The following is a 22,625-nucleotide window of genomic DNA, read 5'->3' on the forward strand; positions in this document are numbered from 1 at the left end:
ACCGATTCTTCTGAACCTCCAGCTGACATCTGACGAATCCTTTTGGTGAATGTTTGTTTCACTATGCTTTATTTTTGGAACAGTCTGTATTCTTGAAACTATTCTATAATACCTGCTTCTACTACACTGCCACCTTTTCTCCATGAAAGAAAAGATTCCTCCCTTGCCCTGGCCGGCTGGCTCAGCAATAGAGTGTTGGCCTGGCATGTGGTAGTCCCAGGTTTGATTCCTGGTCAGGGCACACAAGAGAAATGACCATGTGCTTCTCTATTCCTCCCCTTCCCCCTTCTCCCTCTCTCTCTCCTCCTCTCGCATCCATGGCTTGAATGGTTTGAGCAAGTTGGCCCTGGGTGCTGAGCATGGTTCCATGGCCTCTCCTCAGGTGCTGAAATAGCTCAGTTGCCACGCAAGGGAGCAGAGCATCGCCCGACAGGGGACTTGCCAGGTGGATCCCAGTTGGGGCGCATGCTGGAGTCTGTCTCTCTGCCTCCCATCTCTCACTTAAAAGAAAAAAGAAATAGATTCCTCTCTTGCTCCAATAAATGGAACTTTAAATAATTAATCATTTGGATTTTCCCATCATCCTAATATTTAAGCTAAGCCTTAGGAAAGGAAAAATGCCACAGAGAGGCTGTAATGACTGGGTTTCTGCCAGATGTTTCTGAGAATCAGAGTCACTGCAAGGCTCTCAGCCTGGAGTCCTGTGGTATCTGTTGAGCCTCCTGATTCAGGGCCTAGGCTGGCAACACATTGTTCCTGGAACTGCTAGACCACAACACAGGAAGGCACGTGAGTGGTGATCAGAGCATCCTTTGGGAGTTATAGAGCTTTTCAAGTCCCCCAAGTCCAACAATTGAAGCTTTGGCTTTGGGTACGCTCCTTCACCTCCCTGGGCACAGTCTCCACTCCTCTAATATGGGGGTAACATGACAGCCCTGGGGGCTGCTTAGAGGTTGAAATGAGACAATGGATACAAATCACTAAACTCAGTTTCTGGCTCACAAAGTGCTTCAGAAATGGAGGCTCTAGTGATATGGAGAGGAACGTTGAAGGTGAAACACACAAACCTCTATACTTGTTTCAGTCACAGGTATTCACCAAATTTTAATATATCCAAATTAGAGCTCACAAGCCACTTACAGTCTAGATGAGTAGTTCTCAACCTCAGCTGTACATCACAGGCTTTTTAAACTTTTTTTTTTTTAATTAAGTGAGAGGCAGCGACAGACTCCCGCATGCGCCCCGACCGGAATCCACCTAGCAAGCCCCTACCAGGCAATGCTCTGCCTGGCTGGGGTGCAGCTCCGCTGCTCAACAACCAAGCTATTTTAGCACCTGAGGCCAAGGCCATGGAGCCATCCTCAGCGCCTGGGGAGAACCATTCTAGCTATGGCTGTGGGAAGGGAAGAACAAGAGAGAGGGGAAGAAAGAGAGAGAGAGGAAGAGAGAAGGGGAATGGGAAGGGTGGAGAAGCAGATGGTCACTTCTCCTGTGTGCCCTGACTGGGAATTGAACTCAGGATTTCCACACACTGGGCCGACGCTCTATTGCTGAGCCAACTGGCCAGGGCCTGGCTTTTTAAACTTTCTACTGAAGCAAAACTTACAAACGGAAAGCTCACAGAAGAGTCCAGCTCAGTTCAATTTTGCAATGTGAACATAACCACGTAACCAGCACCATGATGAAGAAACATCATTTCCAGCACTCTGAACCCTTCTTGTCCTCTCTTACAAACATGACCACCCCCATCCCTACCCCGAATAAACATTATTCTAACTTTAAAACATTTTAGACTAGTTTTTTCTGTCTTTGAGCTTTATAGAAATGAATGATATGCTGTGTAGACTTTCTTGTTTGCCATATTTTGTCCAAACTTATGTTGGCAAGATTCATCTATATCACAAACTATTCCCATTGGTAGACTATTAAACTGTCTACAAGTCCATAATTTATTTATTCTATTGACTATTGATGCTATTTGGATAGTTTTCATGTCTAGGTTATTATAAAGAGTGCCGCAGTACATTTGGGTACCCACTTTTTTGTGAACACAAACATGCATTTCAGCTGGTCTGTAACCCAGGAGGGGATGACTGGGTCAGAAGGCTGTAACAGATACTGCCAAACAGTTTTCCAAACTGACTGTACCGCCCTGCACTTCCATCAGCAGTGTATGGGGCTTCTAGTTGCTTTGACCGCCCCCCATACCTGTTTTCTTTTTCCATTTTCCTCACTTTGGGTAGTAATATGGCATTGTGATTTTTACTTACATCTCCCTAATGCCCAGTGAAGCTGAGTACCTTTTCAAACGTTTACCGACCACTTGGATATCCTCTTTCACCTTTTGTTCTGGGCTGTCTGTCTTTTTATATTAACCCATAGGAGTTCTTTATACAGAGAGGGATAAAAGTAGGTTTACAGTTGTGAGTACATGAAACACGCAAAATTTATTCTGGTATTTATTACTAATCATTCTATATATTATTTTCTATATGAACTGTAAACCTACTTTTGCCCTGCCCTATATATTCTGAATATGTGGACTTTGATGGATATGGGATACACTGTGGCCTGCTTCTCTTAATAGTGTCTCTTAAAGAAGAAAAATTCCTAATTTGAATATAATTCAATAGACTGATTTTCTCCTCTAGGTTAGTGTGGGGTGTTTTTGTTTTTGTTTGAGTTTGATATCTCATTTATAAAATCCTCACCTACTCTGAGGTCATGATACTTGCTTTCTTAAAGCGCTGTTTCACATTTCGCATCTAGATATGCAATCTACCTGAAACAGGGTTTTGTGTGCCTGCTGTGAGGTGGGAGTCGAGACTTCTTCCCTGTACGAATATCCCACCTGACCCAAAGCCCTTACTGAGGAGACCAACCTTCCCCACTGCACAGCAGTGTTGCCTCTGTTAGAAATCAGGTGCTCATGCGTGTGGACCTGTTCCTAAATTCTCTTTTCTGTGGTGGCGCAGTGGATAAAGCGTCGACCTGGAATGCTGAGGTCGCCGGTTCAAACGTCTGGACTTGCCTGGTCAAGGCACATATGGGAGTTGATGCTTCCTGCTCCTCCCCCTGTTCTCGTTCTCTCTCTCTCTCTCTCTCTCTCTCTCTCTCTCTCTCTCCCCTCTCTAATAAAAGTGAATTTTAAAAAACCTAAAAAAAAAAACAGTTAAAAAAAAAAAAGCTTCCCTCATATTTAAAAAAAAAATCCTGATGCTGAAATTGATTAAATGGAGACTTTTGAAACTGGGACCCAGACTCAGCATTTCTTGAGAGTTATCCAGGTTACTACTATGTCTAGCTAAGGTGGAGAAGCATGCCTAGATTCTCAAATGCAGATAGAAATACCATGTGCCCCTACATGGGGATGGATGTCTGCAGGGGGATGGGCAATTTTCAACTATCCTACCAATTTGAGAATCACCAGTTAGAGTAAACCCTGTTACTGAAGGAAGTATTACACCCTTCTAGTGAGTTGGCTGGGCCATCAGAACCTGCTGGTCTAGATCCATGTTTCTAGCTGCCATTTAAAAGCTCAGCCAGAAAACTATAAAAAGATACTGATGCCCAGGCCCCACTCTAGACCACCTGAATCTGAATCCCCAAAAATGTCTTTTAAGTTCTCAGGTGCTCTCAATGTACCAAAGTTGAGGATCACTGGTCTAGAACCTCTGTAGTACACAAAGAAGCTAAATGCACCCACCGTCAGGCCTTCATTGTTCTTGCCCCCGAGAGTATATAGGCTGCCATCGTTGGGGTCTGGGAGGAAGGCAGGCCTAGAAGAAATCACGCAACAAGTATCAGTGATACGTTACAGCCCTGGTCACAGAAGAAACTATGAAAGTCATGCAAAGCTATGACGGGGAGGGGGAACGTGTGTGTAAGCCAGCTCTACCCATGACTTTCTCACTTTAGCCACGAACAAAATATCCATATGTCCCTATGATGCTGTATGCTATACTTAGTAGAAAAAAAAGCAATCTGTCAAGGAAAACTTGTGAAACATCAAAGAAGAGTAAATCATTATTGGGTCAAAGCACTCTGGATGAAGGTAAAATAAGTAAAAAGGACCCAGAAAGTTTGCTCTTCCATTTCCAAGTCAATTGTGTATAGAACTGTGTATAGAACTTCAATAATTAATACTAAATAGTATGGCACAGACATAAACAGGTAAAGTAAATGTGCGTTTAGTGTTCAACAAACATTTATTTTTAAACTGGATGTAATAAAAGTGGACTGTGAAAGCTTGACATCAGAAAGAACCTGCCCAGGACGTGCAGGAAGGTTTCTCAGCCGGCTGCTTCCTGGAAAGCAGATGTGAGGTCAAGACTACACCTCGTCACTCAGAAATCCCTGGCTGCCTTGTTTCTCTGTTTAGGATGTGCAATCATTTGAAGCTCTTACAGGTGCCATCCAACTTCTATTCTTACACACACACCATGGTAGAAGGTCATGTTCATGTTTCCTCTGTGATTAACACATTAAGAGGGAGTGATCTAAACCCTTAGGCCTTCCTGAGGTATTTGGAAGTTTAAGTTCAAAACTCAACTTAAGTTCCATTTCAAATAAGCCTTTTTAATACCACTGCCTCTGTCCCAAAGGAACTGACTACCCTCTCCCCGATCCAGGCTTCTGTCATGGCACCTGCAAGACTTGCTCTCCTCAGTCATTCTCATCATAACTTCAAGCTATGCATACAGACTCCCAGAAACCAGCTTTATAAATATTGAATAATACCGAAAATAAATTACAGGGAAGTACTGAAGCAAATCAGGACACTTACTCTTCGACGTGTGTTGGAACCTGCAGAACTGGATCTGTGTAAAAGAACAACAAAGGCATCATCAGGTGGACTCTACTATCAAGATTTCCAGAGGGTTCCCAGGACCAACTCACAAGTTGAACCGATAAATTGACCTGCATGAGATAATGCACAGGAAGGCATTTCAGAACACACACACCCAGACACAAAGGCAAGCTCACAATTGTCCCTGAGACTGGAGAGAGAACTGCCGGCAGAATGGGACACTGCTGTGAAGTGTCCCACACACATGCAGACAGCTTGGGGGACGAACAGGGAAGGAAGAACCAGTGACACAGTGTCACTCTCTGACACAACCGGGACTTTTGAACCCTAAATCAATCACCTTGCTGAACATGTGGGGTGGTACTAGATATTCTCATCAGGAAAAGCAAAACTGTAGGCCCTGGCCGGTTGGCTCAGCGGTAGAGCATCGGCCTGGCGTGCGGGGGACCCGGGTTCGATTCCCAGCCAGGGCACATAGGAGAAGCGCCCATCTGCTTCTCCACTCCCCCCCCTCCTTCCTCTCTGTCTCTCTCTTCCCCTCCCGCAGCCAAGGCTCCACTGGAGCAAAGATGGCCCGGGCCCTGGGGATGGCTCCTTGGCCTCTGCCCCAGGCACTAGAGTGGCTCTGGTCCTGGCAGAGTGAAGCCCCGGAGGGGCAGAGCATCGCCCCCTGGTGGGCAGACCGACGCCCCTGGTGGGCGTGCCGGGTGAACCCCGGTCGGGTGCATGAGGGAGTCTGTCTGACTGTCTCTCCCCATTTCCAGCTTCAGAAAAATACAAAAAAAAAAAAAAGCAAAACTGTAGCTCAAGAACCAATTTTCCTGTTGGTGAGAATCAGACTGGAGGGGAGACGGAGCACCCTTTTGGGGCAGCAATATGGCAAATCCTCGAGCTTTCTACTATCCATCCTCCTGATTCTCTCTGATCTGCTAATTCCAGTTCTATAAAGTCTACTATAGCACAAAATCTAGAAAATGCTTTCTGTGCAAAGATGTTCATGATAGCATTACAAATGACCTAACAATTCAAGAACATGGTTAAACTCCAAAATGTCTGCTTGGAAGAAAATTAGGGCTCCTAAAAGGGCTTATGAAATTTTAAAACATGCACAAATCTTTCTAATATTCTGTTCAGGAGAATAGACAGTGGGGGCAAGTTTCCTCTCAATGTCAATGTTGTATTTGCAGTTGTTGGACAGCAGGATTTCTCCCTCCCTAGATTCTCCCGAGCACAAATCCAGAGGGTGCTCCTGATTCGGGGAGGGGGGTGGTGAGGACGCTGCCACCGCAGTGCTGGGATGGAGTTAATATCCACAGGCATGAGATGGCACAGTAACAAGGTATATCTAGTAATTAAAAAGCCTATGGGCTGTACAACCAAACTGTCCGCAACTTCAAAGCTGGGGATGAGGATGGCAAATCCTGTGACATGACTCTGGACAGAGTTCCAGACCCCACCAGCTCCGCCTATGGTGACAAGCAGCTGTCTGATTCTCCTAGTCAGTTGGGACTGTCAGACCAAGAAAGTGCTTTCAAGTCTTATCATATGTTGACTTTGCTTTACAAACCCAGCTCCCACATGAAGGCAGACCGTGTTCACAAGAGGAGTACACACACCACATGTGCTCTGTGGGCAGCAAACAAGCAATTCATTAAACCAAAAAACATTTAGGAAACAGGAGACGCTTTGAGTCAGTAAGCATGTGTTTGTAGTTCCCATTCATCAGCTCTTGGTCTGGGCTCACAAACAGACTGATGCAAAAGGCTGGCAATCAGGGCTCATAGCACTCACCCACCAACACAGTCAAGGTGCAGTGACAGTCCCGTCACTTCCACGCAGCCCTGCAGCCATGCCAGCCAGGGGAAGCAGGCAGGGCTGTGCCCCACTGAAGAGTCAGTGGCCCAGAGGGCACCTTTCTGGCATGTTTCAGAGGAAGAGAACTCTGCCGAATTCTAGCAAGTCACCAGAAACAAGATACGGGAACCAACAGGGCTTCGAATCCGGTTCATAAGCAAATTCTTGTTGTACAGTGTTTGCTCACACTCAGGGACTTGTCTTCAGCTGCAGGTTTTCCTGGTTTTCTAGAGCTTAGCCACTGGTCACCTGACACTGAGGCCTCAGGTCCCAGAATGTCCTGTGCCAGAAAGGTTCCAGTTAAGACGCAGACCACAGGCCATCATCAACAGGAGCCAGGAAGGGATTGGGGGGACAACCACATGGGTGTTTACGGGCCACGCAGTTTTTCTAGGCTGAGGAGGAGATGCACTCCAGAAGGAGAACCGCTGGTCATCAGAGCATTCCCACCCACTCCATAAAACAAGGGCCAGGGAATGAACATCTGCAGAGCTCCAGGCCACGGAGCAGCACAACTCTTAGGACAATTCTCAGAGGCAAGCAAACATTTGCTTTCTTCGTCTTAAAAAATCATTTGAATTCGAGATCTGCTTTAAAATACTACAGAAAATAATTATATGGGGGACAGATTTAAAAAAAAAAAAAAAGACCAGCTGTCAATAACTGCTTAAAGATGAAAGAGACAAGGCAGAACAATCACTTTACCATTCTCTCTAACACATGCTTAAAATCTTCCACAATATGAAAGGCTAAAGATAATAATATTGGGAAAGGCAGCAAAATAAAAAGGAAAAAGCATCACTGGAAAATGTGCAATGAAAGCACAACACGAAGGTCGTGGTTTAGATTCAATAATGGGAACTACTATCAGGCAAGATTCTTGTTTTAAAAAAAATTTCAGCCAGGAGAAAAGAAACCTGGCCTCACTGTAAGAATATAAACAAATACTGCTACAAAATAAGCCACTCTATATGGAGACTGATAAGGATAAAAGCTGCTTTATTTTCAGAAGGGAAAAAAAAGTACCACTTCTCAAGTGTAGAAACGGGTGTTATTCCAGGTAAAGGTAAGGATATCAGGTAAAGCTAAACATATCAGAAGAGGCTAAATAGCTGAAATTAGTCATTGGTCTCCTGGATTTTAACACAGGAAGAAGCAAACCTGCTCAGTGCAACCCTGGGAGCAGCCACTGGACTCAGCTTGATTCGCCCAGTGGGTCAGGCCTGGAGAGGTACAGCCTCCATACTGGAGAGACCTGGGTGAGATTATGGGGCACCACTACTCTGGTTTGGGCTAACCTAATCCTTTTTAATTTGAGACAGAAATGACTCAAATAGATATTCACATCTTCCCTTTGTCTAAGTTCATAAGGGTAAAAATCTAAATATTTTTATCTCCAAAAGAAGTGCTGGCCTGCTCCCTTGTATCCCTCAAATACTGCCAAGTGTGTCCCTGCCTTACTTAGGGCCTTTGCATTTGCAGTTATGATCAAATGTCACCATCTCAGAGAGGTCTTCCATGACCACCTCTTAACCCCAGGATTCCCTACCCACTTCCCTACTTAACTTTTGTCCATGACACTTACCACCTCTGTATTTTATTTATTTAATGTCTAACTCTATCCACTGGAAACTCTCTAAGGGCTGGGATTCATCTTTTGCTGTCTGCTATATCCGCAGAATCTAAAACAGTGCCTGGCACACAAGAGGCGCTCAGTTTATTTGTTAGTTTCCTTCCTGTTTCTATTCTTGCCCAGTTTAGAGAGCCATTGACGATTGCTTCTACTAATCCAGTGGCTATGCTTGAGGCAACCCTCAAGCAAGAATCTACCTCTAAAACCCTTTTCCTTCACCCAGGCTCTGAGCATGGCTGAAAAAAACATTACAATCTCTCTAGGAGATGCCATTATACTTCTATGGCCAGCTGGGCCCCAGGTCATAGGAGATAAGTTTATCTACATCCTTGTTGGCCTCTGTTCCCTGTTCCTCACAGCTGGTGTTTCAACCTTTATTCTTGGCCGCTGAGCCCCCTTCTCTCCACACATAACTTGGCCTCCTGTGTCACAGGGGAAGGACAGCGGGGCAGAGTGAGCTCTCTGAAACTTCCTACCCTTCACCCTCCACATGTGCCCAAACTCCACCACCCTTCCCTTCATGGCTCTATACAAGGACAACGGTTTCACCTTCAAACTCAGAGATATCTCTCACAGTCATCTATCTAGACTCCCAAGGGGTATAGCCCCCAAGGGGTATATATACTCTACCAAGGACATCAAGTCCCTCTGGGGCCAACGCCTTCCCCTCTGCCTAGTGACACACCACACCTCGGGGCTTCCCTTCTCTCTTTTGTACATACTCTGCTTTCTCTCCTAATGCATCCCTTCTGTACGTGTACAGTTAGATGAGTCTGGAAAAACACACATGCATGTAACCAACTTCACAATCAAGCCACAGCACTTCCACCACCCCCCAAACATTTCTCACACGTCTTTGGATGCAACATCCCTGACTTCCGCTCCATAGAACCACTGACAGATTCACTGCGTTTGTTCTAAAATGTCACAAGTGGAATTCACCCAGTTGGGTCTCTTTTGGGTCTGGCTTCTTTCTTCCTGCATCACGCTTCTGAAATTCATTCCTGTTTTGTGCACCCTACTTTTTTTTTTTTTTATGGCGGAAGAGTACTCAACTGTAGGGATAGACCACAATTTGTTTATCTGTCGATGAACATTTGGGTATTTCTACTTTTTGGCTGGAAGAAAATGTGAATAAAGCGGCTATCACCATTTGTTTGGGCCTACACTTTCAGTTCTGTTGGGAAAACACCTAGGAGTAGAAGGGCTAGGCCATATTTTTTACACTGGACTTGACAAAGAATGCCAAACAGTTCTCCAAAGTGGTTGTACTACTGGACGTCTCCATCAGCAGTGTCTAAGTTACCCCTAGTTTTTAACATGCTGACTTCCAGGTCCTTCCCCGGAGCTGCTAGGACAGGCAGGGCCAGGAGATTTGCGTTTCTAACACGAGCTGATAACTGACCCGAGCCACGCTGGGAAGACACTGCTCTGGAACCTTGGGCTTCCCTTCCTGCTTTCCGTGCCTTTCTCTGCTCACTGCCCTCTGGCCTCCACCCTCAGGACAAGATCAAAACTGCCACTGTCCAGTTCCAGTGTCCAGACCTAAAAGACACCTGCAAACCCTTCTGCACGTGGCATCTGACAACACTCTCTCCTGGGGCCTCTTCCACTGCGTAGGGGGCATCTCCACCCCCGATGTCATATCCCTCAGAACCTGCTCCTCTTCACAGTCCCCGGTGGGCTGCTTGGCTCTACTCCCTCGGCCACACGATCCAGAGACCCAGACTTGTTCGGACTCTCTCCTTTCCTTAGCTTTAACCCTCTCCCATTCAACTCAATTCTGAGTTTTTTTAAGATTTGACCTATTAAGCATTTCTCAAAATCTAGGCCCTCATTTTTACCTCCTTTAGTCCTGTAAAACTCAGGCACTCACCCTTCTCACGGGTCTACAGCGCAGTCCCTGATCAGCTCCCTATCTCAAATCACTGCTCTTCAGATATGTCCCCCGCCCACTGCCTGCAAGGGCTTGACCAAGGCCAACCTGTTCATGTCTTTCCTTTCCAGAAATCCCACCATGTCTCCCCTCTGCCTCGTAAATACCTCCCATCTTGGTGGCTCTGGTCAAAGGTTCCCAAACTTTCTTGGTTCACAGCACCCTTTAACGTCTTGGTAATTTCTTTTTTTCTGGGTTTTTTGTTTGTTTGTTTGTTTGTTTTTGTTTTGTTTTGTTTTTTAGTGTCTCAGTAATTTCTTCACAGGGTCCAAGGTCAAAAGAAATACCTAGCATTTATTAAGCAGTTAGCTCCCAAACAACTCAAATATTTAGGGTCTAGCAGTTCTGGAGCCACATGAAAAAAATAATACACGTAAATAGAAAGGAAAACGCTTATTTCATTCTTAACCATAGTGACTTACTAATGGGATGTGCGTCATTGTTGGGTGATGCACATATTCCAAGTCTCGTAATCAGATTAGATACCGCCACCCTCTTTACCACCTCACATTGATTTGCATGTGGGATTTGAGTTTTATCACAGCAACTGCCAGACACTCAGCATGTAAGGGTGCACCGCTGAGAGGACAAGCAGCCCAATCTAATGTTGAAACTATAAACTACCTCAAGCGCAGCGTCTGGCACTGGGGGAGCACTGATCTGTTTCCCTCAAAAATTTAAACAAGCTGCAACGTCTGAGCTCACGGTGGCACTGGGGCCCCCTCAACGTGGCTTGGGAACCAAAGCCTAAATGTCAAGACTCTGCAAGACCGGGACCCAATTCTTCTTCCTGATTACCTTCCATCACATCTCTTCCCAAAACTGACCCTGATGCTTTCATGGTGCTGCCTGAGCTCACCATTACCTGCCCCATCTCCATCTATCTAAATCTGCTGTCCTTTAAGGCCAGTTCAAATGTCCCCTCCTCCAGAAAGTCAGAAACTGGCCGCCCACTGCACTTGGTATGTTCCTACGATGCACATCCTATATTTCTCAAGGGACAGGTACTTGATTGCATGTGGCCCCTCTGGTTCTCAAATATCTGGGGGCTGGATTGAATTTTAAGCACTTGGAAGGTCAGGGACCATGTACTTTGTTTATCATGAATATATACACAGAAAAGTACATAAGGCCCATTATGTAGGGTTTAATGAAGAATCACCGTGAAAACTACTGCCCAGGTCTTTGCTCCCCTCCTAATTAGTAAATAATGCTGTTTGCAGAATGAAAGAACGATGTCAATACTGTATGTGAACTATAGTCATTCAAATAAGATTTTCATAATAAAAAGGACTTTTCTGCACAGAAACCTACATGATAAAAACTAAAAAAAAAAGCTGCCCTGCCTGACCAGGCGGTGGCGCAGTAGATAGAAGAACATCAGACTGGGATGCTGAGGATACAGGTTCAAAACCCTGAGGTCACTGGCTTGAACCCAAAGGTTGCTGGCTTGAAGCCCACGGTGGCTGGCTTGAGTAAGGGGTCACTTGCTCTGCTAGAGCCCCTTGGTCAAGGCACATATGAGAAAGTAATCAATGGACAGCTAAGATTCTGCAATGAAGAATTGATGCTTCTCATCTCTCTCCCTTCTAGCCTATCTCTCTCTCTTGCTAAAAACAAAAACAAACAAACAAAATGCTGCACAGGAGTAGTTCTGTTTGTTCACTCACATTTAAAAAATATTTTAATTTATGGCCTTTGCTTCAAAATCATGGAGGTGGGGGAGGGTTGTCACATGTCACTCACTATGAGGCTGAGGTGGGTGCATGAAAGTTTCGTGATACTATTCTCTTTATTTTTTGTGAATGTTGATTCTTTTTTTAAATCAAAAGCTAAAATAAGAGATGCTTAAACATGGAAAGGCTTTCCAACAGGTTGAAAAGGCCTGTTCTTCCTGCTCTCACCTAGAGTGTAAATCCCGACAGCCTGAGCCTGTAACTTCACAGGGTGTGTACAGACTGAAGGGAAGTCCATTCAAAGTGCATTCTGGGCTTCTCTACATCCCGGCAGATGGAGGCTGGTGCAGGGCTGGGGAAAACACTGGGTAACAGGTGGGTACAATGGAAAGATGTCTCTAAGAAGTTAACAAGCCTGACCAGGTGGTGGCTCAGTGGATAGAGCGTCGGACTGGGATGTGGAAGACCCTGGTTCGAGACACTGAGGTCGCTAGCTTGAGCACAGGCTTATCTGGTTTGAGCAAAACTCACCAGCTTGAACCCAAGATCGCTGGCTCGAGCAAGGGGTTACTCGATCCGCTGAAGGCCTGCAGTCAAGGCACATATGAGAAAGCAATCAATGAACAACTAAGGTGTTGCAATGTGCAACGAAAAACTGCCCTGGCCGGTTGGCTCAGCGGTAGAGCGTCGGCCTAGCGTGTGGAGGACCCGGGTTCAATTCCCGGCCAGGGCACACAGGAGAAGCGCCCATTTGCTTCTCCACCCCTCCGCCGCGCTTTCCTCTCTCTCACTTCCCCTCCCGCAGCCAAGGCTCCAACTGGAGCAAAGATGGCCCGGGCGCTGGGGATAGCTCCTCGGCCTCTGCCCCAGGCGCTAGAGTGGCTCTGGTCGCAACATGGCGACGCCCAGGATGGGCAGAGCATCGCCCCCTGGTGGGCAGAGCATCGCCCCATGGTGGGCGTGCCGGGTGGATCCCGGTCGGGCGCATGCGGGAGTCTGTCTGACTGTCTCTCCCTGTTTCCAGCTTCAGAAAAATAAAAAAATAAAAAAAAGAAAAACTAATGATTGATGCTTCTCATCTCTCCATTCCTGTCTGTCTGTCCCTGTCTATTAATCTCTCTGACTCTCTCTGTCTCTGTTAAAAAACAAAAATAAAGAAGTCAACCAAAACTTAGATAACCTTCAATCCGGAGCTCGGGACGGATGGCCTCCCTCTGGGGGTTGCTCTAGACAGACACTCTTCTGCGTAGGAAGGAATAAAATCGCTTTGATTACAGAAGCCAAAAGAACAGGCTGCCCATCTGACTGGAGCTCAAGGAACCTTACAAGATCATTGTCTCCTCTTCCCAAGATGAGAACTACTATTTCCAGAACACCCTGCTTCTCCAGCGGGATCTGGATGAGCGACGCACGACTGCCCCGCTCCCCTCGCTCTCCTTCTCAGCACAGAGCTATCTACAGACCCCCACACACCCGGCGCTTCAAACCAGCTGCTCCAAATGCAAGACTTCTCCAGGTGCAGCAGAGGGTCAGGCACAGTCAGGCATCCTCCAGACGGGTCCCTCTAAGTTCCCCTCTATCAGGGATTTGAGATGATCTGAGGTGGCCTTTATAAAAGGTCATCAGGGACCAATGACAAATGAAGTAGCAGCTGCTGTGTATTCCCTGTAAACCTCCCTAAACCAAACAGACAAGAACCTGGTCTTCCCGCCCTTACTGAGGAAGAGGACACAACCCAACTCTTAGCAATGATCTGTTGAGATTTACCGCACACATCTCAAAAACACACGTCAGACACCTACCGTTGGCTTTGTTCTCTTCCATGCCGTGCGTGCGGGATGAAGAAAGGAGCTTAGAAAGCTAGCACACATGAAACAGTGTAAAATGAACGGCTGAAACATGAGCATACTCCCTGGACAGCGCAGGGCCTCCCTGGTGAGAGAAGTCGGCGAGGGCTGGTGCGCTCAGGACAGAGCGGCGCCATGAAGGAGGCTGGACCAGTGTGTAGGTTGACATGCCAGCATGGGTCAAGACCCATCACCCCCTCTGTCGGATTAAGGATACAGGTTTGGCAAGTATGAGATGTTTCTCCTGAACGCAAGTAAGGTTGGACAGTGGGTAGTGACCCCAGGGAGAAGGAAGCCATGAGCACTCTGTGATGTGGTGTGGTGGGCACTGACTAGAAACTGACTGTAGGCTTCTGAGGAAAAGGTCAGATAAACAGATATCTGGCTACTAAGCCAGTGAGAAAAAGAAGGAATCATAAAGGGTATTGAGGAAGGTGACTCAGTCACCCCAGTAAGCCCTGGCTGGGTAGCTCAGTTGGTAGGGTAGCTCAGCACTGTCCTGATACACCAAGGTTGCGGATTTGATTCCTGTCAGGACACATACAAGAATCAACCAGTGAATGTATGGATCAGTGGAACAACAAGTTAATGTTTCTCTCTCCTCTTCCTCTCTGAAATCAAGCAATCAATCAATCAATCAAATAACCCCAGTAAGATGGTCTGAGCCAGAGTGGTGTTTGGGGTGGGGGACAGAGGTGGTCAGGAAACAAAAAGGAGGGGAGAAATAACAGCAAAACTTAGTCCTTATCAGGAAAAGTGAAGTGAAAGAAAGGAATGAGATAAAGAGGGCATGGAGGTTTTAATCCTAGCCGACAGCAAAACTAGATTGGCTAGTCTGACTGCAATAAACTGCCATTTCCTCAAGAAAATGCTTAAGATCCTAATAATGTTTTCTTGTAAAGATTATTGGTAAAAACAAGGTCATTCACCCTCCCTTAACTTAAAACTCATGTCTCTCAAATATGTTTCATGCGCTCAAGTGAATCGATTAGAGAACACTTCTCCCCAGTGCCAGCTCATTCCTCTCTCCAGAGGACAAGTCCTTCTGAAATCTACACCTTATACTCCCATTAAAGTTGTTAGGTCCACCAGGTTCAAGACCCTGAGGTTGCCAGCTTGAGCGTGTGCTCATCTGGTTTGAGCAGAGCTCACCAGCTTGGACCCAAGGTCGCTGGCTCGAGCAAGGGGTTACTCAGTCTGCTGAAGGCCCGCAGTCAAGGCACATGTGGGAGGGCAATCAATGAACAACTAAGGTGTCAAAATGGAAAAAAAACTGATGATTGATGCTTCTCATCTCTCCATTCCTGACTGTCTGACCCTATCTATCCCTCTCTCTGACTCTATCTCTGTTCCTGTATTAAAAAAAAAAAAAAAAGCCAGAAAAAGCTCAAATAAACAATTTAAAAAAAAAAGTTGTTAGGTCCAAACTTTAGGGTAGAGAGTCTCAAACGTTTCTCAAAGTTCAGCTTGCATGAGGAGAGCATTTTAAAATAGACATCCAATCAAAAACTCCCCAAAGTCCAAATCTCATCAGAACTGGGTGAGGCCGTAACAGGTGTTCTTACAGGTAACCTCTGCAAGTTACCAAGTGTCATGTTTGATCTACAAATCCACCCATATTATAGGCAATCAACTGCTACTAGGCTCTTATGCATCTTCACCTTAGCAGAAGTAACTCACACCTAAAAACGCACACTGAATGCTACAATCAGTTGGGTATGTCAATTCAACACTATGACTTATGACCAAAGGCCCCTCAGGATGTCATAACTTCACAGAATATATTCTAGAGCAATGGGAGTGCCATCGAATCTCACAAAGCATTCCAAGATGAACAAAAGGATCAATAACTAAGTTAAAGCCAAACGAAGGCATTTTATTCATGTACTTCCAACATTCTCAGCTGTGTTGATACATACCAAGCAATGCAGTAAAGAATACCCACTGGAGCCTGACCAGGCGGTGGCGCAGTGGATAGAGCATTGGACTGGGATGCAGAGGACCCAGGTTCAAGACCCCGAGGTCGCCAGATTGAGCACGGGCTCATCTGGTTTGAGCAAAAAGCCCACCAGTTTGAACCCAAGGTTGCTGGCTCCAGCAAGGGGTTACTCGGTCTGCTGAAGGCCCGCAGTCAAGGCACATATGAGAAAGCAATCAATGAACAACTAAGGTGTTGCAATGCGTAATGAAAAACTAATGATTGATGCTTCTCATCTCTCTCCGTTCCTGTCTGTCTGTCCCTGTCTATCCCTCTCTATCCCTGAAAAAAAAAAAAGAAAAAAAAAAAAAGAGGCCCTGGCCGGTTGGCTCAATGGTAGAGCGTTGGCCTGGTGTGCAGAAGTCCCAGGTTCGATTCCTGGCCAGGGCACACAGGAGAAGCGCCCATCTGCTTCTCCACCCCTCCCCCTCTCCTTCCTCTCTGTCACTCTCTCTTCCCCTCCCGCAGTGAGGCTCCATTGGAGCAAAGATGGCCCGGGCGCTGGGGATGGCTCCTTGGCCTCTGCCCCAGGCACTGGAGTGGCTCTGGTCGCAACAGAGCGACGCCCCAGAGGGGCAGAGCATCGCCCTCTGGTGGGTAGAGCGTCGCCCCTGGTCGGGCGCATGCGGGAGTCTGTCTGACTGTCTCACCCCGTTTCCAGCTTCAGAAAAATACAAAAAAAAAAAAAAAAAAAAAAAAGAATACCCACTGGAGGCCCTGGCCAGTTGGCATAGTGGTAGAGTGTGTGGAAGTCCTGGGTTCGATTCCCGGTCAAGGCATACAGAAGTGCCCAACTGCTTCTCTACCCTTCCCCCTCTCCTCTATCTCTCTCTTCCCCTCCACAGCCAAGGTTCCATTGGAGCAAAGTTGGCCCGGGTGCTGAGGATGGCTCCATGGCCTCCACCTCAGGCACTAGAATGGCTCCAGTTACAGTGGAGTAACACCCCAGATGGGCAGAGCATTGCCCCAGTGGGCATGCCGGGTGGATCTCGGGTGGGCGCATGCGGAAGTCTATCTGACTGCCTCCTCGCTTCCAGCTTCAGAAAAATACCAAAAAAATAAAATAAAATAAAATAAAATAAAATAAAATAAAATAAAATAAAATAAAATAAAAGGAATACCCAATAGAGTTGAAACCTATACTAATATGCATGGTGACCACTGTCAGAGACCCTCCACAACGTGCGGTGCATTGCTCTGTAGCACGTCCGGAGCACGAGGGAGAGTGCAGGGACAGATGAGGCTGGACAGCAGCTGGTGAGTGCTGGAGATGAGTGATGGGTACTGAAGGTTCATTATATAATTATCTGTATGTTTGCACATGTTTAGAATCTTCCACAATGAAAGAGGAAAGAGACATTTTCGAGATCCTCAAAAGCAGAAATAGGCCATTTATGTCCCTTCTCACAAAACTTCATTTTCAGAACTCCAAGACAATGGAGAACAAATAAACACTTTTTTTGTCCTTAAGCAGTGAAGTAGAAAGGTAGTGATGCATATCTTAAGCCTAGAAAACTTCCTAAGAGAAAACTGATTAGAATTAATAACAAAATGTCAAACCTTTCATAACTTCCCCTTCTCGTGTTTCTATCACACCTCTGCACGCAGAACTCTGACTCCTCCCGGGGAACATGCACATGGCCTAAAGGACAGGAAATAAAACCTCCTGCAAAACATTGCAAAAGCCATGTGAAACTCAAGATCAGAAACTGGAACTGGAAGCTAATGTGATAATGGTATGAGTGACAGACGATGTATCCTCAGGAGGCAAAGTCAAGTCTCACCTGATGTTGAGGGCTCCTAAAAGACGTCTAGTCAGAGGGTTCATAGACCCTAGCTGGCATCAGGTGCCTCAGACATCCACTCAGGGTTCCTGGCTGTCTAGAGACCCCACAGCCACCCCTCAAGGAGTTAGCAAGTCAGCAGGGAGACAAATGTAAACCAAGATTCACAACAAAAGCAAGAAGGGCCCCTGGAACCCAGACGAGAAAAGGGCCCGCCCTGCTTGAGGAGTCAAGGAAGTAACCTGGGAAGGGGTCTGCGCAGCCACACAGGAGGCTGTCCAACAGCACACACTGTTGGCGTGGAGGAGCTGTAGCTACAAGGGGCACCCTCCTGGGAGAAAAGGGAGTTGAGGCCAAAGAGCCGAGCAGACCCTGAGGGCCCCGCGTGCACACTGAAGAGCTGAGACTTGACCCTGTGGATCAGTGCTCCCCAAGCAACTGGTGACAGATCAGTGGTCAAAAATTATAACTCATCACAGGCGGCCCTTACTCTCCCTTTTGTACTGTCTCCTCGTGGACAGGTAACACAGGTGGGCAGACCACACAGAGTAGCACTGCTACAGTCAACAGCAAGGGCACTTCCCTAGGGGGGGTGGCATGGTCCAACTGTCTCTCAGAGGGCGTGTCTGACAGCAGCATGGTGGGTGAGTGGGAAGATAGGACAGGAGGCAGGGACCACGGCTGAGAAGCTGTCACATTAATCTGGGAAATGGATGGAGAGCCTGTGGCTCAGGCACTGTCAAGGGGGGACAGAGAGGAGAAGTCAGATCTGGGAGACACTTCTTCAGCCTACACAAAAGGACATGGTTACCAAGTAGCAAAGCATGGCTCCTTTCCAGACTGGGTGGGTATGCGCGTCAGCACTGGGAGAAACCATGGCAAAGAGGCACACGGTAAGGAAGGGAAACTTGTGTGGGAAGATGTTCTTCAGATTTCAAATAAGTAATTTTGTTCTAATCCTTCCCCCATAAGAATCTCCAATATTAACCATACAAGAGACATCTCAGGAGTCTGGGTCCATCTGGTTAGGAAGGCAGCCATGCTGCACATTTAGCATATTTTTATGTTTAGTCAAGAATGGTTCTAAATGAGATCCAGTCCTCCACACCATGGAGGGTATGGGCGTTACCTGTAATTTGATAAATATTTGAGTGTTAAAAATCAGCATTAATTAGTATTTCAAATTGACTGCAGAAGCCGTAAACCAGTGCTGGCAATACCAAAGAAAGTCCTTTCGAACCCAGCAAGCCAAAGCAAGTTGTGTAAAACTAATCTAATGAAAAGCATGACAGCAACATTTGCAGTTTGCACTTGGGCTGACAGAGCAGTTAAATAAACCAGTAGTCCCCAACCCCCGGGCCACAGACCGGTACCAGTCCGTGGGCCATTTGGTACCAGTCCGCAGAGAAAGAATAAATAACTTACATTATTTCCATTTTATTTATATTTAAGTCTGAACAATGTTTTATTTCTAAAAAATTACCAGATTCCCTCTGTTACATCCGTCTAACACTCACTCTTGACGCTTGTCTCGTTCATGTGGACATTTATCCGTCCCACCCTAAAGGCGGGTCCGTGAAAATATTTTCTGACATTAAACCGGTCTGTGGCCCAAAAAAGGTTGGGGACCACTGAAATAAACCATACTCAACCATAGTCACTGGTGAAATTTCAGAGACAGACTGACTGTGGCGCTACAGTTACAAAAATCTCGGTTTAGAAAGAATATACCCAATGGAAAATGTCAGAGTTCAAGTTAGTTCCTGAAAACAAATAAAATGCATTTTCTGTACTAGGTGAAGTTGGCCACGGTGGTGTAAGAAATCTCCATTTCTGGGAACAGCAACACATGTTTGGGTGAGAAACAAAAGCACCTGCCAAAACCACTCTGTGCAAAGAAAAAAAAAACCACTCCCAGTTTGTTGGCCCCTGAAACAAGTAAACAGTTAGGAAACCATGAAGTAGAGGAACAGGTATATATACTCTGCAGAAGCCCAGCCCCAGTTTGATGAGTTAAAGATATCTATTTGTATCGACAAGTTTTATTCCATTTGACTTGGACTCCTAGCTGCTACACAGGCCCAAGCCCAGGGCCTCCCTGCCTGGACTGGTGCAGTGGCCGCCGCCTGGTCTCCTGCTTCCTCCTGGCCCCATCAGCGAGTCTCAACACAGCACTTGCTGATACTGCAAAGCAAAGGATGGGTGTCTTACTCAGCTCGGGCTGCTATAACAAAATACCGTAGCCTGGGTGGCTTAAAGAACAGATATTTATGTCTCACAGTTCTTCAGACTAGAAGCCAAAGATCAGGTGTGTCAGCATGGCTGGGTTCTAGGCACTAATTCCATCATGGAGGTCCCTTCCTCACAAACTCATCTAAACCAAATCACCTCCTAAAGGCTCTACCTCCAAATACCATCACATTGGGGGACAAAAGACTTCAATATATGAATTTGGGTGGGGCAAACATCACATGACACTGGAGCATGTCACTCCTCTGTTTATTTATTTATTTATTATTATTATTTTTTTTTTTTTTGTATTTTTCTGAAGCTGGAAACGGGGAGAGACAGTCAGACAGACTCCCGCATGCGCCCGACCGGGATCCACCCAGCACGCCCACCAGGGGCGATGCTCTGCCCACCAGGGGGCGATGCTCTGCCCCTCTGGGGGGTCGCTCTGCCGCAACCAGAGCCACTGGGGCAGAGGCCAAGGAGCCATCCCCAGCGCCCGGGCCATCTTTGCTCCATTGGAGCCTTGGCTGCGGGAGGGGAAGAGAGAGACAGAGAGGAAGGTGGGGGGTGGGGGTGGAGAAGCAAATGGGCGCTTCTCCTTATGTGCCCTGGCCGGGAATTGAACCCGGGTCCCCCGCACGCCAGGCCGACGCTCTACCGCTGAGCCAACCGGCCAGGGCCAGTCCTCTGTTTAGATACCATCAATGGCTTCAAAGAAGTCAATGTCCTCACATCAGCCCCAAGGAGCTATTTTACCAGTGATCTTCATAGGGAGGGCACAGATAGCCAGGCAATGCTCAGGAAGTCTGTGAGGGCATTTCCTGGTGGTCAAAGGAACTGGGGGAGGGGGGCAATATGGCACTAACTGGGGACCAGGAACTTCCAGCAGCCCTGTACAGGATTGCCCCATATCTGCAGGCTGCCAGGTGCTCACATGGGCCAGAAAACCTTTAGTAGTGATTTGAGCCTGCAACCTAACTGCTTTACATAAAAATGCAAAAGCACTTTTTTGCATAATTTTATACAACTGAATCTTCTCAGAATATGACTCTGTCTAAGTCAGGAAAGGTTATACCTTTGTTTGGAATGCTATCAAGAGTTGCTCACCATCCTGGAAATCCGGTCACTAGAGGTATCTGCTACCCTAGACTGCATTAGCACGCACCGTGCTCACTTATAGGTGGGGCATCAGTAGAGATCAATGTGTGCCTGAGCATTTACTTATGTGTTAAATTATATATATGTGATTAAAAACTACTTGCCTATTATTTCACATTACCAGTTGGGCAATATAGTTATTTCTTCTTGAAACTGTCAGTGTATGTAGATTAGTGTCTATAAATCTCATTTCAGGACAGTGGGGGCATTTTTACCATAAATATTATGTAAAGGGAGCTCTGTGCTCCTACATGACTGGCCCTCTGCCATGCCAAGCACACACTCACCTATGCCCCTGGCAAGGCCTTCTGCCTAAAGACTTCCTTCCTTCCTTGAGTTCCTAGTCAAATGATGCCTTCTCCGTGGGGCTGTCCCTGTTTAAATTTGCAGCCCCACCCCATCCAACAACGTGGCATACCTACTCTACTTTCCTGCTTTCCTCTACTCCACAGCTCTTAGCACCCACTGCGTTATTTATTTGCTCATCTGCTTCCTCATTAGAATAAAAGCTCCTGAAGGAATAGATATTGTCTGTTTCCTTGACTTGTATCCTCAGGACTAGAACAGTATCTGTATACTTTTATAATCTATTTATATGTTAATGGCTTACAAATACCAATTTTAAATTGTGCAGTTATAACTGTAAGATGAAACCTGAACTGAAAGCTCAGGGTCTCCATTGATTACCTCCTATAATCTCTGTATAAAAATACATATTGAACCCTGGCCGGTTGGCTCAGTGGTAGAGCGTCGGCCTGGTGTGCAGGAGTCCCGGGTTCGATTCCCAGCCAGAGCACACAGGAGAAGTGCCCAACTGCTTCACCACCACCCCCCCTCCTTCCTCTCTGTCTCTCTCTTGCCCTCCCGCAGCCAAGGCTCCATTGGAGCAAAGGTGGCCCGGGCGCTGGGGATGGCTCTATGGCCTCTGCCTGAGGCACTAGAATGGCTCTGGTTGCAACAGAGCAACGCCCCGGATGGGCAGAGCATCGCCCCCTGGTGGGCATGCCCAGTGGATCCCGGTTGGGCGCATGCGGGAGTCTGTCTGACTGCCTCCGTTTCCAACTTCAGAAAAAAAAAAAAAGAAAAGAAAAGAAATACATATTGAGCCTGGCCTGTGGTGGCACCACGGAAAAAGCATCAATCTGGAATGCTAAGGTCACTGGTTCAAAGCCCTGGGCTTGTCCGGTCAGGTTACATAAAAGAAGCAAGCAATGAACAACTAAGGTGAAGCAACTATGAGTTGATACTTCTTGCTCCCCTCACCTGTCCTCTCTCTGTAAAATCAATAAATTATATATTTTTTTTTTAATTAATTTATTTTTTAAGGCTACTGTAGGGTAGCCAGGGCTGAATTTCACTAAAATCAGCCAGTTTTATCTCAGAAAAACACTAAGACTTAGAACATAGTAAATATTGAAATTACTAGACCTTAGGCAGATTTCTCTAATTCTTTTAAGAGTCTTTTAACTCCTCCCTGCTCTGCCTAGACCTGCTGTCTCCTTTGCTCCTTTCCTAACGTCCCTCCTCCCAACTAAAATCCAATCCACCCCCTAAGGCTCAGTTCCAAAACCCCAGCTTCAAGAAGTCTTTCCTGTCCCCCTCCAGCAGTTCCTAGGACCGCTCTAAGGTGGTTACAACCTGCTCTGTGTTGGAAGTTCTGTGTATTTATCATTCCTCCCTACCAGACCACAGGCTCCTTGCGAGCAAGGACTGTCTT

General features: G+C 46.5%; 1 protein-coding gene across 2 annotated transcripts in view; it reads right to left on the reverse strand.

Moving 5' to 3' along the window:
- ERN1 (endoplasmic reticulum to nucleus signaling 1) overlaps positions 1–22,625 on the reverse strand; it is a 93,341-nt gene that overhangs the window by 40,407 nt on the left and 30,309 nt on the right. The window contains exons 3-4 of one of the 2 annotated variants that reach the window (XM_066234446.1): positions 4,787–4,820; positions 3,707–3,779 (exon numbers count right to left, since the gene is read on the reverse strand). In XM_066234446.1, the coding sequence (XP_066090543.1) occupies positions 3,707–3,779; positions 4,787–4,820 (107 nt within the window). Of the gene's footprint in view, positions 1–3,706; positions 3,780–4,786; positions 4,921–22,625 lie in introns of both variants that reach the window. The other variant, XM_066234447.1, reaches the window with a different exon arrangement.

This window comes from Saccopteryx bilineata, chromosome 6, assembly GCF_036850765.1.
Source record: "Saccopteryx bilineata isolate mSacBil1 chromosome 6, mSacBil1_pri_phased_curated, whole genome shotgun sequence".
In the NCBI taxonomy this organism is placed as follows: Eukaryota; Metazoa; Chordata; class Mammalia; order Chiroptera; family Emballonuridae; genus Saccopteryx; species Saccopteryx bilineata.